This window comes from Mirounga angustirostris, unplaced genomic scaffold, assembly GCF_029215605.1.
Source record: "Mirounga angustirostris isolate CCGP_5_RB_7025 unplaced genomic scaffold, mMirAng1.0.hap1 SCAF_9, whole genome shotgun sequence".
NCBI lineage: Eukaryota > Metazoa > Chordata > Mammalia > Carnivora > Phocidae > Mirounga > Mirounga angustirostris.
The window spans coordinates 117,517,678-117,535,019 of NW_026991717.1; the positions used below are offsets into that span (position 1 = coordinate 117,517,678).

A 17,342-nucleotide genomic window follows, 5' to 3' on the forward strand; every position below is an offset into this window, starting at 1 on the left:
AGAAATCTATTTCCGTTGTTCTATAGAATGTCCCACATTCTGGATTTGTCTGCTTTCTCTTGGTTTCTTATCATTTGACCTGTTCTACTCTCTTTCACATTTCTGGTAAACTCTGAAAGCTTAGATTTAAGTTCACCTCTCTTTTGGCAAGTGTACTTCATAACCAGGGTGGTGCTATGTATTTCATTTGCATCCCATCAGGAGACATACAATGCCTGGTTGTCCCACTATTAGTGGAGCCAAGATTGATCAGGGGTTTACCGTCTGGTCCCTCCATTGTAAAGCTTTCCATCAATTTTGCCTCATCTGGCGATTCATCCACTGATAGTCTTTGCCTAAGTAAATTAGTTCTTCATTGAAGGTTATTACATGGTGATTTTTTCCTGCCATTTCTTTTACATTTACTATATGGAATTCTGTAAAGAAAAACTTTCATGAACTAGGACTATTTAATTGGAAATACAGTTGGTATAGGAAAGATAGGATAAGTGCTTAATATTCTTCCATTTAATTGCTAGTTTTCAGAATAAAGCATTGGTAATATAATGGAATGTGTCTTTTTGAAGAATTAACTTTTCTGTGTGTTTAAAGGACTGGCTAGGTAAAGTGCATACTAGCCTTTTTTTCATAAATTGTGACTTTATTTATCCTTTTATTCTCAAATCCAAGGTAAAGCTGTTACCTTGGATTAGAATTTTTAGTCATTTAATATTCAAGTAGTTACTGAGTAGCAACTATGTGCCAAGTGCTGTGCTTAGTTTAGTACCAGAGATGAAATGGTGAAGAAAATAAGACAGGGCACTTGCCCTCATTGACTTGTCTCAATGGGAAGAACAAGACATTTAATAAGTAAGAGGAGTACAGGGTGCTGTGGGATTATAAAATACACAATATGACTAGATTGTTCCATGAGGAATGGGAAAAGGCGAGGGATTTTGTTTGTTTGTTTGTTTTCTGGTTTTAAACTCACCATTGTATTTACAGTGCCTTGCTCAGGGGTCTAGCATGTAGTAGGTGAAGAACAAATATTTTTTAAGTGATTGGATGTAGCTGAGAGCTGTAACCTAATTGAAGAGGCCTCCCTTTGTAAGTGATATTAAGTGAAACCTGAAGAATGAGTAGGAATTAACCAGATAGCATTCAAAGTAAGGCTTACTGAAAGCTCAAGGTGAGAATGGTAGACACAAACCAGATCAGGGAGGGCCAATGAGGACTTTCGGGCAGGAGGAAGCCATCAAATGATTTTATATAGTCGAATGTGACAAATTGGCATTTTTGAAAACTCATTGTGTTTGCTGTCTGGAGAGTGGAATTGAGAAGAGCAAGGGTGATTTAGAGAGAATACTTAATAGAATAATCCAGGCAAGAGATAATAGTAATAGTGGCTTGGACTTGGATGGATGGTGATAGTGGAGATGGAGAGAAGTGGAAAGACTGGAGAAATATTTGTGCACTAGAATCTAATTGGAGATTGAGTAGTAGTGGAGAGGGAGGTGTCAAGGATGATTCCTGAGTTTCTGGAGTAGACTTGCCAGGTAGGGGGTGGTCCCATTTACTAATAAAAAAGGAAAAGTTGGAAGAGGAGGAAGAACAGGTTTGGGAACAATGTGAAAGGATGAGTTTAGTTTTAGACCTACTGAGTTTGAGATCCTTGAGCCGCATGATTCCAAATGGAGATGTTCAAATGGAAGTTAGATACAGGTCTGGAGTCTAGAAGTGAGATCTCGGAGACATGACAGACTTGTGAGTCATTAGCATAAAAATGGTATTTGGGGCACAGAAATAGATGAGGTCTCCTGAGGAGTGTGTGTAGAGTAAGGATAGAGTTTAAAGGACATTGAGCCTAGCCCTGCAGAATCTCAGTATCTAGGGGGAACCAAGAGAAGAAAGATCAAATGGGTAGATGGAAAGTCAGGACAGTGCAGTCCCACAGAAGTGCAAAGAAGACTGTTTCTAGGAGGGAGTGGTCAGCTGTGTCACTACCAGTGAGAGGTCAAGCAAGATAAAGACTGTGAGTTATCTTTTGCATTTACTGACATGTAGATTATTGTTGACCTTGGCAGGAGCAGTTTCATAGTGACTGAAGCCATATTGCATTGATTTGAGGAGTGATGGAAGGTGAGGAAATGGGGATGGTGAGTATAGACACTCTTTCAAGAAGTTTGACTGAAGGAGAGAGAGAGAGAGAATGAGGGCAGGAGCTGGAGGAAGAGGTGAAGTAAAGGAGCTTTATTTTTTAATTTTAATTTTTTTTAGATGGAACTAAGATTATCTGGTGACCTTAATTTCCTGGAGTGGAATGTGAACCTCAAAAATATTGAAAATAAATATGTTTTAAATAAGTCTAAAAATGGAAAACCATTCTTTTGCCAGATTTCTCCCCACCCCTTGCTTTAGGATGTAGGACATAGTACATTTAGTGTTATAGGCATTTATAATAACCTGGATAGGAAAGGCAACCTTCCAAAATTAATCTCTAAAACATCTCTCTCTCTCTCTTTCTCTCTCCCTCCCCACCCCACCTCACACATTCTCTGCTTTGTCTTTCCCTGCTTGGAAAATCATTTAGTACCTAGTTTATTACTGTACTGGTAGCAAGTGGTCAGTAAATGCTTGCTGAATAAGTTAGCATCTTTTCGACAGTGATATTTGTGACAAATAGTTCTTACATCCTTTTTAACTCTCTTTGTTCAATCTTTTTGAATGTGACATATGCAATGACTTTCCTCTACCTGAGAACTAACATCCCATGTGAGATGGAGTTGTCTGATATGATGGGACAATCAGAAAAACTGGCTACTGGTTTGGCTTTGGCTTCATTAGAAGTCCAGGCAGGTTTTATTCCTTTGTAAAATAGAGATAAATCATTTTTCTCTTTGGGTCACTGAGGACATGTCTGAATGATGCTCATTTGTAGAGCTTTAAAAATGTGCCGAAGCCTAGTCCTAGGACTGAATTAGATCTGGTTTCTGCTTATTGGGTTCATACATAAAATAGAAATTGACCTACAGTGCATACTGTCATCAAATCAACAAGTACTCGAGCTCCTAATAAGGTTCTTAACCTTAGACTGGGTCTAAGACGAAGATGGGAAGCATTGACAATAAGATGGGTACGTACAAATTGATCAAGAATCTAGATCTGTACAGTCTTCCATGTCTGTAGCCATGGCTTCTAGTTTATTATGAAAGATGCTTTGTATCTTTTAGTGATGCTTTCAAAGCAACTAAAAACAAGGGAAACTTTTAACTTGTACTTGAAAGAGACTGAGTTTATTAGTTTTTTTAAGCTGAAAGATAAGCCTGTTGCTATTTTCATAAAATAGTGGAAGAAAATTGAAAATGTTTTTTTTTTTTTTTTTAAAGATTTTATTTATTTATTTGAGACAGAGAGCATGAGAGGGAGGAGGGTCAGAGGGAGAAGCAGACTCCCTGCCGAGCAGGGAGCCCGATGCGGGACTCGATCCCGGGACTCCAGGATCATGACCTGAGCCGAAGGCAGTCGCCTAACCAACTGAGCCACCCAGGCGCCCGAAAATGTTTTAATAGTACGTTATTGTCAACTATCGTGGTCAGTGTGCTGGGTTTTTTTTTTTTTATGTTCAATAGGAAAAGTAATTATATCTCTGGAGCTGATGGCTATGTACATGGTAATTAAAAACAGAATAGCCCAATCATAACCCAGACTTCAAGATGTAGGTAGTGAGATGGAATTTATTCCTTCCAATAGTTTGGAGCAAGTTTCAGGTCATAGAAATGAGTGGCCTGGAAGGGAAGTCTTCACTTGATCAATAACCATTTATTGACATTCTCCTGTGCTCCAGCACTATGCTTAAGCACCAGGTAGGATATAAGAAAAGCTTGAGACAGCTCTCTTCCAAGAAAATTAGATTCTGTGAGTGAAAAAACATAATAAAATATTATGTTTAGTGAGAAAAGAGTATATATTTATATATTTTATGCATTTTGTTTGCATGTGGGAAACTGGAGAGGATGTGTAATAAAATATTAACAATATAGGAAATCCTGGTTACCCAAAGATAGTGAATCCCGGTGAATCTAAGCAAAACGAATCCATTTAACACAGGTACCAAAAGTTTTTTGTAAAAAGTAAAAAATTTGATTTGGGACACAATCTTAAAAAACAAAGCTTAAAATCGTAAGGGATAGCTGAGTCTTAGAATGAACAAAGAATAGTGTTGATTTGGTTTCTGTACTATAATTTTTGTCATAATACCAACAAAATTACATGGCAATATTGTATATCATCTTTTATTTTGGTTTTGGATATATTGAAAAAAAGTAGAGATTTATCAGTTTTCTTAGGGGCTGTTATCAACCTTTGATATTCATATCATCCTCTTTTGCAGTTCCTGTTATAAAAAATGTTTTGGTTGTTAACTGGCAGGACTTCTGCTAGATCCTCAGCTATCAGTAATGGGTTCCAAAGTTCTCCAATATCACTTTCATAAAATCCTGCATCCTTATAATTGTAGTAGAAATACATGCTGTTGTTAATTATGGAAGTATAAAGGGTAGTACATGAGTGAATATTTTAGTGTTACGAGAACTTTTTTCCTTATGCAACCTTGTAACCATAGGGAGTTATGTAATGAATACTGGGAAATGAAGATCCTGTAGTTATGTCTGAGTGGTAAGATTTTTTATTGATTTTAATTAATTAGTTATTGCTTATTTGTACAGTCTGTTTTCTTATTTGAGGTATTTGTGTTCCATAAAGTTGCCAAGAACATTGAATTAGTGAATACTAAACCATTGCTCCCAGGGGAAATGTGAGCCTTTGGTTTGGTCTCATTTTCATCAACCAGTTAATACATAACCTAGTTTTATATGTGTTCCTGTTTAATGACACCTTATTTAATATATTTTGTTGATTCGTTAACGTTGAACTCACAGCCAACCGCGTAATGCATGTCTGAATGAAATTAGTATCTAACACACAGATTTTCTGTGTGAAACATATCACAACTTTCTTGCACTTAGGAACACTAGACAGCGCACCACACTATGCTTGCAGCCATTTTAAACAGCAAAGTCACCAAGAAAAAGCACAGAAATCTGAAAAATGTGGTCCTAAATAGACCATGAAAACGACACTTATTTACAGTATGAGAGCTAAACAAAAAGGCAGAGCATAGCCTTGTTCTGCCACAGCAGGAAATGTGCAAGTCAGGCAACTCAGATTTTTCAGTGCTCTATTACACATGGCCACAAATGACAGCCAAAGTTTCCTGAGTATTGATTTTGGAGTTAGAAATACACGTTAGCAAGTAGGCATATTTGCCAATATAGAATCCATGAATAATGAGGATCAGCTGTATTTTCTAATTACTTCTGCATTAGACTTGTTATTGCTGTAACTTTTTCAAAGTGGAAGCACACAACAAGCTTCCAGAAAGTTAAATTCCAGAAAGTTAAATTAAAGTTAAATAATTTGGAAGACAAAGCTGAGACTTTTAAAATAAATAGTATTCTAAAACGCAGTATATTCTCATTTATGTGTATATAGCTGTCATGCAACAGGTGTTTAAAAGAGGGAAGAGCACTGGAGGAGAGAGAAGGCAGAGAAGAGACAGAACTATTTGGCTATATTCATTAATTACAAGACCCCTTGGATAAATCCACAGCAGCCTACGGCAGGTTAAAAACAAGCAGCTGTGAATACTGAAAGGATTTCCTCTGAGCATTTATCAAAAAGACTGCTCACACTTCCAAAAGTGTGTGTGTTGAAAGAGTAGAGAAGCATGTTGAATTAATATGTATGGTTTAACTTAAGTGTGTAAATTTGGGGGAGGAATTGAAAGATCTTGTTTACTTATTTACCTTTCACAGTCCAGCTTCACCTTTTCTTACATATAGACATGTGAACACAAATACAAATGCAGGTCTCTGTCAGTACCAAGTTGCAGATATATAGATTTTCAATTAAAATTCTTAAAAATGCCTTCTGTTGTAGGAACAGCAGCAGTATTGGTATCGGCAGCACCTGCTTAGTTTGCAGCAGAGGACAAAAGTGCATTTGCCAGGACACAAAAAAGGTCCTGTCATAGCAAAGGATGCACCCGAGCCGGTAAAAGAAGAAGTTACAGTACCTGCCACCAGTCAAGTACCAGAACCCTCTTCATCTGAGGAGCCCCCGTTACCACCGCCTAATGAGGAGGTACCACCTCCTCTCCCACCTGAGGAACCCCAGGTAACCATAAAATTAATTGCTTGGTGTTTAGGAAATTGTTTAGCTTTTGTTCTGATTCTTTTCTAAATACCTTTGTCAAAATGGATATATGTTTTTATGTGGGTTTTTTTAATAAGTACATGTAAAATTCTGATACGGGAAAATCCGATGAATGCCTGATGGAGTTGAGAAAAGGCATTTTTCTGATGGTTGAAGTGAGTGGAGAATTAGACACTCTTCGGAATTGAGGCTCTCTAAGCACTAAAGGGATTCCAGGGTGTTTTCATATTGGCAGCACAGGGCAGTAGTAAAGAGCTTCAGCTTCTGTTGTCAAACTGCCCAAGCGGTAGTCGAGGCACCGCCACTGGCTGGTGTTAGGGACTCTGCACAAGTGAGTTAACCATTCCGTGCTGCAATTTCCTCATCTGCAAAATGGGTATATTCAAATAGTGGCTGTCTTACAGCGCTATTGAAGCATTCAGTGTGAGCATCCTTGTCACTTAACATACTAACTGAGTACACACGGAAAGTTCTCACTTCGGTCCAAAGGTATCTGTTCTCCCAAGAGCCTATGGGGAAACCTTGTTGAGCCATAATGATGACATTGTAGTCTATTGGTTAAAAGTGGCTAATGTGAAAAAGGAAAAGGTTTCTCATAGAGTGCAAAGGGTGTGGCTGTAAATGGACTCTTTTGGGGAAATGGTTGCCCTGTTTAGGAGCAGTGAGGTGATTATTCCAATGAAGACTATGGAATTTATAGCTCCTTTCTATTAGTATTGATGATCCAGAGTGTAAGTAGAGCCAGGTCTTTTGTCCAAACATAAAATAACTTTTCTCAGTCAGCCAGAGTTGTAGACCTGCCGGACTCTGTAACACAATACTTGAGAAAATGTTGAGGCTTTTTGTTAAGTTGGTTGCCGTTCTGTTCCTTACGTACACGTGTATTCCCTCTCTCGTCTTCAGTCCGAAGACCCGGAGCAAGACGCTAGGCTAAAGCAGTTGCAGGCGGCGGCAGCACACTGGCAGCAGCACCAGCAGCACCGAGTTGGCTTCCAGTATCAGGGCATAATGCAGAAACACACTCAGCTGCAGCAGGTCCTCCAGCAGTACCAGCAGATTATACAGCAGCCGCCACATATGCAGGCAAGTGCTTCCTCAGCTCACACAGGGGACGTTGCCCCAAGTCACCCCAAGGAGTTGTTATTCCTGAAAGAGACTGAAATGTGAGCAGGGAGCGAAATTAAATTAGGTGTTTCCGAGGGGGGTCCAGATCACCGGGATTTGGGAAGTACAGCTTTATGAAAATGCTCTTGGGATGGGGCAGGTATGGTGGAATTTTCTGGTCACGTCAACCCAGGCAGGCGTTAGAGGACTGTTGCTAAGGGTTTTAAGAACCAGAGATTCTTACCACGTAGTTTCAAGTTGCCTACAGATCACTTCAGTGACAGACAAGCAAAAATCCACCAAAAAGATCACCGCAACCACCACAGAAACCTAAGGAAATACACCACAAAAGATACTTGTTCTTCTTGTATCTTGAAGACACAAACTTGCGTCTGTATGTCTGTAGTAATAGATCATTTTTCAGATTCTTAAAGTGATCCATGGTGATACGAAAAACTTGAAAAACAATCATTGCTGAGATAGGTATTTGCTTTAGTGTTTAGTTGGTTTCTCCAACTCTGTGGTAACTTACAGAAATGAGTCAAAGGAAGAAAGAATGATCATCATTAAGGAGATGTAACAAGTTTATCCTTACTAGCCTCCCAAAGTCTTTAGCGTTTTAATTTCCTAAGCCTACAAATGCCCTTGATTCATTAATATTTTAACTTATGATTAATTCTCTTACATGAATGTCTTGAAATAATTGTCACCCCTTTGTTCGTAGACCATGTCTGTAGACGTGCAGCTGCGGCATTATGAGATGCAGCAGCAACAGTTTCAACATCTCTACCAAGAATGGGAGCGGGAGTTTCAGCTGTGGGAGGAGCAGCTCCATTCTTATCCTCATAAAGATCAGCTTCAGGAGTATGAGAAGCAGTGGAAAACATGGCAGGGACATATGAAAGCGACTCAGACCTATCTCCAGGAGAAAGTCAATTCATTTCAGAACATGAAGAACCAGTATATGGGGAACATGTCAATGCCACCTCCTTTCGTTCCGTATTCTCAGATGCCTCCACCTCTACCAACAATGCCCCCTCCGGTATTGCCTCCATCATTGCCCCCACCAGTGATGCCCCCTGCCCTGCCTGCTTCAGTGCCACCGCCTGGCATGCCCCCACCTGTGATGCCACCTTCTCTGCCAACCTCTGTGCCCCCACCTGTGATGCCTCCATCTCTGTCCTCTACAGGGCCACCGCCCGTTCTTCCCCCGCCTTCCCTCTCTTCTGCGGGGCCACCGCCCGTTCTTCCCCCACCGGCTCTCTCCTCAACGGCACCTCCGCCTGTCCTGCCCCTCCCACCATTGTCTTTAGCCACACCTCCTCCAGGATTACCTCCCCCGGGGGTCCCTCAAGGGATACCTCCTCAGTTAGCAACAGCCCCAATCCCACCAGCCTCCAGTTCTCAGAGTTCACAGGTTCCAGAGAAACCTAGACCAGCACTGCTTCCCACTCCTGTGTCTTTTGGTTCAGGCCCACCCTCAACCTACCATCCTCCATTGCAATCAGCTGTTAGCCCATCCGAACAAGTGAATTCTAAAACCCCTCTGAGCAAGTCTACGCTGCCATATAGTTCATTCTCATCTGAGCAAGGACTTGGGGAGTCTTCAGCTGCTCCATCTCAGCCAATCACTGGAGTCAAGGACATGCCAGTGAGGTCAGGTGGACTGCTTCCAGATCCTCCTAGAAGCAGTTACTTGGAAGGCCCAAGAGGCCCAAGGTAGGTCTGCCTTTGGTTGGTTGGTTGGTTTGGTTTGGCTTTTTTGTTGATTTATGCTGAGTAGGCCTTGATGGTATAAAAAGCTGATGTTTATATTCTCTTTGTACTTTTCTATACAGTCCTGGTTTACAGTTAATAATGTTAGTATTGTTCACTTATTAGACATAACATAATAAAATCTAGAAATAGTAACATGCCCCCATTTCTTTGATGTCACTGCTTTTATCCTACATGTAGAAATTATAGTCCAGGATGAATGTCTTGTTTTAGAGTAATGTTTATCAATTTCTTATTGACTTCTTAGCTTCAAAAGTAATATTTATTAACTTTATCTTTTTTGGTTTTTTTCTTAGACAGATAACTGAATTGGTAACTTCTCTTTGTTAGATAACACGCAAGATGTTGGAGATAAAGATGAATAAGCCAATATTCTAGTGAAATAGGCAACAAAATTTAGTATAAGGGTAAATAGGACTTTTATCCATTTGGTCAGCAAATATTTATTCCTGCTCTGTGCTTATAGCAGTAACTATAACAGAGCAGACAAAATTCCCGCCCCCCTGGAGCTTATTCCCTGTATATCTCCCTCAGTTTGGGAGATGTTTTCCTTTTGTCTGAACCACATTTTTTTAGAAAAGCACACAGAAAAATTTACTAGTGGTCTAAGGTTTTTTTTGCTTTTTAAAAAGTGTTAAATTCACTTTTCCAAGTTTGTAAAAGTATATTTCCCCCCCAACGTTGACCTAAATGTTAATTTTCCTATAGAGAAACCTTATCAATCATGTTTTTTTCCGATTGGAACTTGTGATAGAAATACATACTCCTTATACTAAATTTAGATAGTATAGAAAATATTTAAAAAGTGAAAGTCACCTAATTCCACAATCTAGAGATAGTAATTTAAAAAATACATGTCATAAAAAAATGAGATCATACTGAGCATATTGTCTTGTAAACTTGCTTTTTCTACCCGTCAGTACATTGGTTAGTTTTCCGTCTCAATGGCAATGTATCTATATTATCATTTTTAATTTAACCTTAATTTTGACTTTTGGAAACAAAATATATCTTTTATTTGTTCCCCAAATTTATAACTCTTAAAAAAACATGGCACAAAACTCCACCATCTTATAAGGTGTTGACAGTTCTCTAGAAAGTTTATTTCTTGCATTGAACCTAAATGTGTTGCTGTAATTTCTACCTGTTGATTCTAGATCTGCCTCTGTGGCAACATATAATTAACATGAGTTCCTCTGGGTGCCAGAAGCCTTGCCAGAGGATTTACATGTGTTATCTCATAGAGTCTTCTCAGCACCTGTGAAGGAGGTGGCATGTGAACGAGGCAGGTTGATACCCTACATTTACCCTTTACAGACCGGGGGTGAGAGGTTTGAGTAACTTGCTCAGCATCATGTAACTGGAAGAGTAGAGCCTGAGTCCACACCTGGTGGGAGCAGAATCCGGGAGGTTCCCAGAGCAAAAGCACTAGTTAAACACTGTGTTTAATGCCATGATTCAGTGATATTCATACTGTCAGTGATTGCAAGTGCATTTTGTAGTCTTGATTTATTTGGCATGTGTAACTTTTTTATTAGAATTCCTACTTATCTCTTGGATTAAGCATTGCCTTTTAGATCTGGTGACTAATTTGCTATCAGAAAAGTACATTCTTAACACCTTGTGAAACATAGATCTTCTGCTCCCTTTTTTTCTATCATATTAATGTTTACTGTCTTTGCCTACCCAATCTTGTAAATTTAGGACCTATTTTAAGTTTTTTCTTACCTTAAGGTACAGTTAATAATTTCACTGCTAGGAGGATCTTAGCAATTATCTAGTGCAGTATCCCCTCTATAGCAGCTCATGTTTGTGTTGCATTTTAGTGTGTCACCCTGGGTCTTGCACATATTACCTTATTATTTCTCCATAATCTCATGAAGTAAACATATAAGGGAAGCTGAGATTTGGAGAGGTTCTAAATAAATTCCCCCAGATGACATTGCTAGTAAATGATTGAGATGGAATTAAATCCAAGGCCATCTGGTCCACTTTTTTTTTTTTTTAAGATTTATTTATTTTGAGAGAGAGAGAACAAGCATGTGCGAGCGGTGGGGGGTGGGAGGTGTAGAGAGGGAGGGAGGGAGAGTCCCAAGCAGACTCTGCACTGAGCGTGGAGCCCAATGTGGGGCTTGACCTCACAACCCTGAGATTATGACCTGAGCCAAAACCAAGAGTCAGACACTCAACGGACTGCACCACCCAGGTGCCCCTGATCCACTTTTGAGTTCATTTTACTTCCTGTGACAAGTGGTTGATGGCCTCTGCTTAACATTGGCACTGTGATAAGGAATACCACCACGTAAGGTGTTGACAGTTTTCTGGAAAGTTTATTTGTGTTGAATCTAAATGTGTTGCTTTCACTTCTGCCTGTCGATTCTAGATCTGCCTCTGTGGTGTAACACATAATGAATTATCCTATCCCCCTTCTATAGCGTGTCCCTACAGTTCTTTAAACAGTGCCCTCTTGTCTCCCCCATCCTGCCATACCTGCTCTTCTCTGCCGTCACAGAAACTCAGATTCTTCTTTTCTTTTCACACTAACATTGGTTCTAGCCTCCTCCTGCTACATTGCTCCTTGTCTTGTGAAGGGCCTTGGATTTGTCAGTCTCCTTCAGATGCAAGGAACCATAGAACCTGTTACCAACTTTGTTATAAATAATGTACATGTATAGCTGAACAAATTGCTTTTTTTGGTCGGCTCCGTCATAGTGTTGACTCATGTTGAGCTTAAAATCAATTTGGCTTCCCTGGTCTTTTTCACATTAGCTGTTATTAAGCCAAGTCTCTCTCATCCCGAACTTGTGTAGGTGTTTTTTGTTTTGTTTTGTTTTTCTCTTTTTCTAAGACTTTATTTTACATTTCATCTAAATTAGGTTTGGGCCAACATTCTAGTCTGCCGAAATCTTAATAAATGTTGATTATATTGCTTTGAGATATAAGATGTTCCTCTCTAGCTTTTTCACCTGTAACTTTCATAAGGATGGCTTTTTTTTGTTTTTGAATTGGATCCTGCTCATATTCTCTACCCTGTTTTTAAAGCCTTTCCCCAATTTAGCTTATGTCATTTCCATTTCTGTTACCCTTCTACTTCTTTTGCTCACTTAGCTCATATTGAGTATAGTTTGTGACTATTGCCCAGGCATGGTTCTTTTTCCTCCTGTGTAACTAGGTTAAAAAAAAAAAATCAGTGAGAAGCTGGTGAGTGAAAGAGACTTGAGGTAGGAATAATCCACACTGTCAAGGAAACTTGCGAATTTTTCTTACTAGTTGAATTCAGAGTTTGCTATAAACACGTAACTGATGCAGTAAGCCACTCTGTTTTGTTTTGTTTTTTTAAACAAAGCTGGGTAGAAAAACAAGAATGGAGAACACAGATAACTGACTTACCAATAATGCACTATTAAAATAATGTAAATTACTTTGAGTTTTTGCAAAATCCAAATTTAGGCTGCTGTCTAAAAATTGTGAAGGTTTCCAAAAAGCCAAGTGATAGAACTGCATCATGTGTAAATACCACACTGTGGAGCATCTGGGGCAGCTGTTTTGAAATTGTGTGTATGTATGTGTATCATTTGATTCATCAGGTCTTCTAGACGACTACCACTGCTCTAATAAACTGTTAAGTCAGTGGATGTTGGTTTCCCAGAACCTTTTATTTTTCAGTCATAAAATTTATTTATTAAAGGGTAACATGCAGAGATGTGCACAATCCTGAGTGTATAGCCTAGTGAATTTACACAAAGTAAACACACTCATGTTATCACTACTGAGATCAAGACATAAAGATTACTAGGGTCTGAGAAGTCCTCCTCGTGCCCCTTCCCATTTTCCCTCACCCCAAAGATAACCACTATACTGACTTTTTATACCATAGATTAGTTTTGCCTGTTTTTCAAGTTTATATAAATGGAATCCTACTGCATGTATTCTTGTGAGTCTGGCGTCTTTCACTTGACATTATGTTATTGTGAGATTCATCCATGGTGTGTGTAGCTGCAGTTTGTTCATTCCCATTTCTCTACAGTATTTTATTGTGTGAATATACCCCAATCTGTTTATCTAGTCTACTATTGATGGTCATTTAAGTTTTTTTGTTATTATGAAGAACACTGCTTTGTGTCTTTTGGCACTGTATGTGTCCCTTCAGGGTGTGTGTGTGTGTGTGTTTAATTTTGTTTATAAATATACCAATGATTGGAATTGCTTGATTGGGGGGTATGTATGGTTCTACTTTGATAGATGTTGTCAAACAGTTTTCCAAAATGATTATGTCCATTTACATTCTCGCCAGCAGTTTTTTTGCATCCTCCTCAACACTTGGTATTGTTAAATTTTTAAATTTTAGCAATTTTGGTGGATGTCTAGTGGTATTGTAACATGGCTTTAATTTGTATTTCCCTGACGACAAATGAGGTTACCTTCTCTTTCCATTTGATTATTGTTAAATTGAATTTCCTCTTTTATGAAATGCTGATTGAAGTCTTTTCCCAGTTTTTCTGTTGGGTTATGTATTTTTCTTATTGATTTGTAGGAGTTCATTATGCATACTAGATATCATTCTGTCTAGATTGTCTCAACTATTTCTTACTCTATAGCCCTTTGTCTTTCTTATCCTCACTATACCAAAAAAGTACCATATAGATCCAGCGGGCCCTTTTTACTTTTCACATTTTAAAGTAATTTTACAAATAATTTATGGAAGTAACAGTAAAGGGATAGTGAAAAACAATTTATTAGAAATTTTTATAAAAATTTTACAAGAGCAAAACTCTGCATCAAGTAAATTTTGGCACATAAACGTAAAGATAAAAGATGAAATAATCCTGTCACACATTCTTCTGGCAAAGCAGAATGGTCCAGCTTCTTGGCACAAAATATTATGTAATGACATCCTTACAGTTTAATAACTATGTGGGGAGTACATTTCCTTTCTGTCCTTAGAAATATATTGTTCACTCATCGAATGTTGAGTAGAGAATATTAATCTAGGGTACTGTCATCTGAGGACTTAACAGTTGGAGATTTTACTGATATGATCAGTGTCGCATGTTTATTAGAGACTAGAGTGCTTCTGTCTCTGTTTATTTTTTTATTTTGACACAGCTTTCTCTCTCACTTTTCTTTGCCATTCTAGTCAGGAAATGAAAATTTCTAAATTCTCAATTGTGTTCAGTGAAGCCTAAAAATAGGCTGTAATATTTTGGGCACTACAAAGCAGGGTGAGGTGACAGCTGTTTCCACCTTTGCTTCATCCTTTAGGCAAATCCATCATTCCTTCCTTATCTTTGTATTTTAATCTTTTTTGGCATAGTTGGGGATAATTGATAAGCAATGATGAGTGAGTAATTAATTCTAGGATAAGGAAATTGCAGAATGTTTTAAGATACAGAAAAAAAGTCACTTAGGATCTCATAATGTATCTTAAATTTATGAAAAGATCTAATGGACCCATATAGTAATTCCATGATAATATAAGTTTTATTCTCTCTCTTTTTTTTTTTAAAGAGCTAAATTTTCTCTTTGTTCTTGGGAAAGCCTATAAGAAAAAAGTCATGTTTTTTATTTTTAAATAAAATATTTTGGTTTAAGTGTTTATTTAAATTCCAGTTAACATACAGTGTAATATTAGTTTCAGGTGTTAAAATACAGTGATTCAACACTTCCATGCAACACCCGATGCTCATCACAGCAAGTGCACTTCCTAATCCCTCTCACCTATTTAACCCATCCCTCCCACCCCCCACCGTCCACCTCCCCTCTGGTAACCATCAGTTTTTTCTCTATAGTTAGAAACTGTTTCTTGAAGGGGGGCATCTGGCTGGCTCAGCCGATAGAGCATGGGACTCTTGATCTCGGGGTCAGGAGTTCAAGCCCCATGTTGGGCATAGAGCCTACTTTAAAAAAAAAAGTCTATCTTGGTTTGCCTATTTTTTTCCCTTTACTCATTTGTTTTGTTTCTTAAATTCCACATGAGTGAAATCATATGGTATTTGTCTTTCTCTGACATTTTGCTTAGCATAATGCTCTCTAGCTTCATTCACATTTTTGCTAATGACAAAATTTCATTCTTTTTTATGGCTGAGTAATATTCCACCACACACGCATGTATGTATGTATATGTATATATACAAACACACACACATCTTTATCCATTCATCAGTTGATGGGCACTTGGGCTGTTTCCATAATTTGGCTATTGTAGGCAATGCTGCTGTAAACACTGGGGGGCATGTATCCTTTTGAATTAGTACTTTTGTATTCTTTGGGTAAATACCTAGTAGTGCAATTCATGGATCAAAGGGTAGTTCTCTTTTTAGCTTTTTGAGGAACATCCATACGGTTTGCATTGTGGCTATACCAGTTTGCATTCCATTGTGGCTATACCAGTTTGCATTCCAACAATAACAGTACAAGAGGGTTCCCCTTTCTCCACATCCTCACCAACAGCTGTTGTTTCTTGTGTTGTTGATTTTAGCCATTCTCTTTGTACTATAGTGTGAGTATAATAGACTGTCTAAAAAAACCAAAACAAAACAGTTCTAAAATTAGGATCCACTGAACCCAGAGGAACCCCAAAGATTAATGGAAATTATTGATTAATAGAAATTATTGATTTTAACTTAGTAGTCTAATTTATTGATCTTTTCCTTCATGGTTAGTGCTTTTTTGTGTCGTTTAAGAAATTTTTGTTTACCCCAAGGCCATAAATACATTATCCTATTTTATCTGCTGTCTTTTATTGTTTGACCTTTTATTTTTAGGTCAACAATCTATATAGAATTGATTGTTAATGTATGGTATGAGGTAGGGGGTCATGGTTTATTATTTTTCATATGGCTAACTAGTTGAGCCCAGCACCATTTATTGAAAAGGTCATCTTTTCCTTACTACTTTGGTAGTATCTCCTTCATCATGAGTCAAATGACTATATGTGTGAATTTGTTTCTAGACTCTATCTGTCCATCTTTGCACCAGTGTCCTGTTTTAATTACTGTAGCTTTGTGATAAATCCTGATATCTCTTAGTGTAAGTCCTCCAGTTCTGTGTTTCTAGATCAGAGGTTGGCAAACATTCTCTGTGAAGGGCCAGATGGTAAATATTTTTAGGCTTTGCAGCCCATGTTTGGTTTCTGTCAAATATTTTTCTTTCTTCCTTTTATTTTTCACCTTTAAAAATGTAAAAAATCACTCTTAACTGGATTTGGCCCATGGGACATAGTTTACTGACCCCTGATCTAGAGCGACTTGACTATTCTTGGTCCTCTCTGTTTCCCCTGTGATGCTTAGAATCAGCTTGTCGGTTTTCGGAAACCTGCTGGAATTTTGATGAGCATTGCATAGAATCTGTTGACCATTTTGCGGAAGAATTGACATCTTTGTAATATCTCGGCTTCTGATCTGTCACACATACCTTTTGATTGGTTTTCGGATTAAAACTGTGGACCTCCTCCATTCTGTACCTGTCTTATTAGGATTAGCAAGGGATTCTAAACACTATAATTTTACTCTATGCTTTCCTATGTCATGGTTGTTCCTATTTATAGAGATTACTCTTGGGGGGAATTTTGATTTTAGGATCTTGGTTATACATATTAGAAAATAATTAGAAAAATTATCTCACATGAAAACTAAAAGGGCAGGAATTTGATTCCAGAATTTAATATTTTGTAATTCCCATGGTCAGCTGATTTGAGTATGGTTAGTAACTGTTGTGACAATAAGATGTTATCTTGTTTAAGGGTATTTGTATTTCTGCATACCTCTTAAGTTTTTATACCCAATTTGGAGTCTGTTTTTTTATGTCAAATCTTAAAAGTTTTATACATACCTCTAATGGCTTCATACCTAGTTTTAGGGTTTTTATTTTTTAGAAGTTTATGAAATGCCTAACTGTACAAAAATTTTCTAAATATTTAAACACCAAATATCTGTTTTTCTTTTCATCTGATCAATGGGCAATGCATGTGTTTTTATGTGATTGTATTTAGTGAATATATGCTATGTTTGTACTTTATTTCAAATGTTTTTATGTTAAAAAGGTCATAGCATTTCATTGTATTGATGTAAATATGACTTATTTTTGTGCACACTTTTAAATTGAGTATCTCTTAATATATTTCTTTTCCAAAGGCTTAAAAATTCTTTACTTTTATAAATACAAAAGGTTTTGATAGTCTAACATTTGTTACATCCTTGAGCTTTGAAAAT

The 17,342-nt window shown here is 37.8% G+C and overlaps 1 protein-coding gene across 5 annotated transcripts in view; it reads left to right on the plus strand.

Annotated features, from left to right (window-relative positions):
* YLPM1 (YLP motif containing 1) overlaps nt 1–17,342 on the plus strand; it is a 74,529-nt gene that overhangs the window by 3,685 nt on the left and 53,502 nt on the right. For all 5 annotated transcript variants that reach the window (XR_008508160.2, XM_064571355.1, XM_054513805.2 and 2 more), the window contains exons 2-4: nt 5,977–6,213; nt 7,156–7,335; nt 8,081–9,075. Coding sequence is in view for 4 of the 5 variants with exons in the window: in XM_064571355.1 (XP_064427425.1) it covers nt 5,977–6,213; nt 7,156–7,335; nt 8,081–9,075 (1,412 nt within the window). In the remaining variant the exon portion in view is untranslated. The remainder of the gene's footprint in view (nt 1–5,976; nt 6,214–7,155; nt 7,336–8,080; nt 9,076–17,342) is intronic.